Below are 2,712 nucleotides of genomic sequence, written 5' to 3' on the forward strand. Positions count from 1 at the left end.
GACATAAGGACAGTTTGCTAAATGTTGCAGTTAAGTTGTAGTAATAAAAAGTACAAACCAGCCTGTGCAGACTCTTCCTGTAATAATTGGTGGACAGGAGTTGTATCTCTCTTTGATGAGGCAAACAAAAGCTTCGAAATGACAGAACATTTTTGCTTGGACTTAGCTAAATTTTTGGCTTTAGCACTATCGAGTAACCTTTTGAGATTTAAGGGCAGAGTTGAGCTGGGTTCCGGAATGATATGACTTCCCACAGGTTTCTTTCCTCTCGGTTCCTCATCTGACTCCGAATCTGATAAAAGTAGGCGTTTAGGCGGCTTTCTGTTGCGTGGTTTATTGTAGTCTGTATCAACATCTGTTGCAGCAACTGTGTCCTCCTTCACAGCCTTGTTTCTTGCTTTTAAGGCAACATTGAAAGTAGCTGTATGCAGAGACCACAAAAGATTAAATTAAGAAGATAAACTTGCACCATAAAAAAACAGATGCAAAAAACTTACAATAACTGTGATGATATGTAATGCGGAGAAGTTTCCAGACGGACGAGTCATAGTCCGCTAGACTCATCACCAACTTCATACATTTTCCCCTCATGGAATGTGGTGGATAATAACAGAATTCTCTATTCTCGCTAATCCATTTGGTTGGTACAACTTCCACAAGGATTTCCTCTTCATCATTTCCAGGGTCAGACACAAACTCTACCACAGAATACTGTAAAAAATAAATTTAAAGTTAACATCAAGAAAAGATAAACAAGAGCAAGAAAACAAATGACAAACAAGATCTAACCAAAAATTTATTGAGGACCATAATTCTTAGAGTATTCATATAGAATTACTTCAACTCAAAAAGATTTCTTTGGATTTAATAAATTTTATTGCATTCGCACGAAAGAAAGATCAGAAACTTTGGCCGGGGGTACTTGTGTATATCTGTAGATATCCATTTTTAATGCCACTTTTAATATGAGATGAAAAACATAAGACTCAGCTGGGATCGAACTCTGATCTTCCGCTTGCCAGACAACCGCTGTTTCCACTGAGCTATTTAAGATTTCATGTTTGTGACATCTATATACCTGAGTGAAAAATGATTCGTTGATTGACGTCAAAATGATATCAAATTGACGTCGGTTAATGGTTTGACAATTTCAACGTCTATTTGATGTCATACCCTTATAGAAATATCATACTAAGAATCATTGATAATTACTTATTTTCAGTATTAAAAATACTGGATAATAAGTAATTATCAATGATTCTTAGTATGATATTTCTATAAGGGTATATACTGTTCTAACTGCTTCAAATGTAAGTAAAGCGCACTTTCAAATATGTAATTCAAAATCCAAGAATAAAGTAAACGTCTCAGTGATTGAACATATATGTTCCAATGATTAACATATTAGTTTTGCATTTTCTTTATTAAAATGCTTTTCAATATACAAAATAATATAATAAATGAAAAGAAATATTTAGTTACTTTGTGATTTCATTGTAATAAGTATCTTAACAAACATAAATATATTATTAATAATTCAATTGTCAGTACACGATAATATTCACCCTTATAGAAATATCATACTAAGAATCATTGATAATTACTTATTATCCAGTATTTTTAATACTGAAAATACGTAATTATCAATGATTCTTGGTATGATATTTCTATAAAGGATATCGTCAAAATGACAGTCTAATGTCGCAGATCGATGACGACATTTTAGATGACTTAATGACGTTTTATGACGTCTCTAAACGTCAATAATACGTTTTTAAGACGTTTGTCGTGCCCCGTGTTGCCAGGACGCGAGAAAAGTTCGAGATCGGTGACACGGCTGGGTGTGTGGCGGTGGGTTGATAAGTAGTAATAAATTGTAGTCGTTTTCCTTTTGATTTAAATATAAAAGCTTTTATTGGTAATAGTATTCGAACGTGTTTAATTACTACTCCCGATTCTTATTAGTAATGTGCGAACCGCGCGTTGGTCGCGTATGTCGCAGCGAGAGACCTAGGTGTTAAGTCTGACGCGGGCGGTCTTCTCCGCTCTTTTATAATATTGTTTTAGGCTTGTCGGAGGGGGGTGCCTGGCGACAAGAACATTACCATATTTGGTAATGGTTTAATGCGTTTGGAATTGAGGTCTTAAATGCGGAATATGCAAGGTGGTGCTTATCGCAGCACTTGTACATCCGCTTCCTTGTTGTGGCGCAATTGAAACGATTCCTCAAGAAGTGTTTCGAAAGCGCTGATATTATTCGCGATTATAACACGTTATACAGAAACGTCATTAAGATGTTACAAAAAAAGACGTTTTAATGACGTCGTTATTTAGTCACTTGACGTCATTCGACCAGTTATGATCAGTTTTTTACGTCGTTTTGACGTGAGGGTAAATATTTCGTATAAGGGACCCAGCTCCAATCACTTTGCTTTTGAGATATGTTATCAAGGACATCATCCTGAGTAACCTTCAAGTGGTTTTAGTTGGGGGTCGTTGTTTGTTAAAAAGTTATTAACAAAAGAAGTTCTATAAAATGAATGTTATTTTTGGACACCGCATATACAAAAACATCAAATTTGTAAGCTAGGAAAATGCCTGCTACACACACACACACACACTGCTTGGCCACATGTGCGCTATAAAATAGCACCATATGCACCCACCGCGAGCCCGCCCTATCGGGCGGGCGAGCGCACGGGCGGCTAAGCA

At 36.2% G+C, this 2,712-nt stretch overlaps 1 protein-coding gene across 1 annotated transcript; it reads right to left on the minus strand.

Moving 5' to 3' along the window:
• Positions 1-13: 13 nt before the first annotated feature.
• On the minus strand, positions 14-1,078 carry LOC116852293. Its single transcript, XM_032832495.1, has 3 exons — positions 790-1,078; positions 498-711; positions 14-421 (listed from the first exon to the last, which is right to left on the minus strand). The coding sequence occupies exons 1-3, from the start codon at positions 826-828 to the stop codon at positions 18-20; spliced, it is 657 nt and encodes a 218-aa protein (XP_032688386.1). The 5' UTR covers positions 829-1,078; the 3' UTR covers positions 14-17.
• Between the last annotated feature and the right edge of the window lie 1,634 nt (positions 1,079-2,712).

The sequence above is a fragment of the Odontomachus brunneus genome, unplaced genomic scaffold, assembly GCF_010583005.1.
Source record: "Odontomachus brunneus isolate Ranch 3 - 2012 unplaced genomic scaffold, Obru_v1 Obru_scaffold_211, whole genome shotgun sequence".
NCBI lineage: Eukaryota > Metazoa > Arthropoda > Insecta > Hymenoptera > Formicidae > Odontomachus > Odontomachus brunneus.

Bases quoted from the DNA above. Each gene is read 5' to 3' on its own strand.
- LOC116852293 (XM_032832495.1), bottom strand. From the start codon at position 828: ATGAATACTCTAAGAATTATGGTCCTCAATAAATTTTTG. The intron at 712-789 runs GTTAGATCTTGT...TATTTTTTACAG, and splicing joins TGGTCCTCAATAAATTTTTG to TATTCTGTGGTAGAGTTTGT. The intron at 422-497 runs GTAAGTTTTTTG...CTCTGCATACAG, and splicing joins TACATATCATCACAGTTATT to CTACTTTCAATGTTGCCTTA.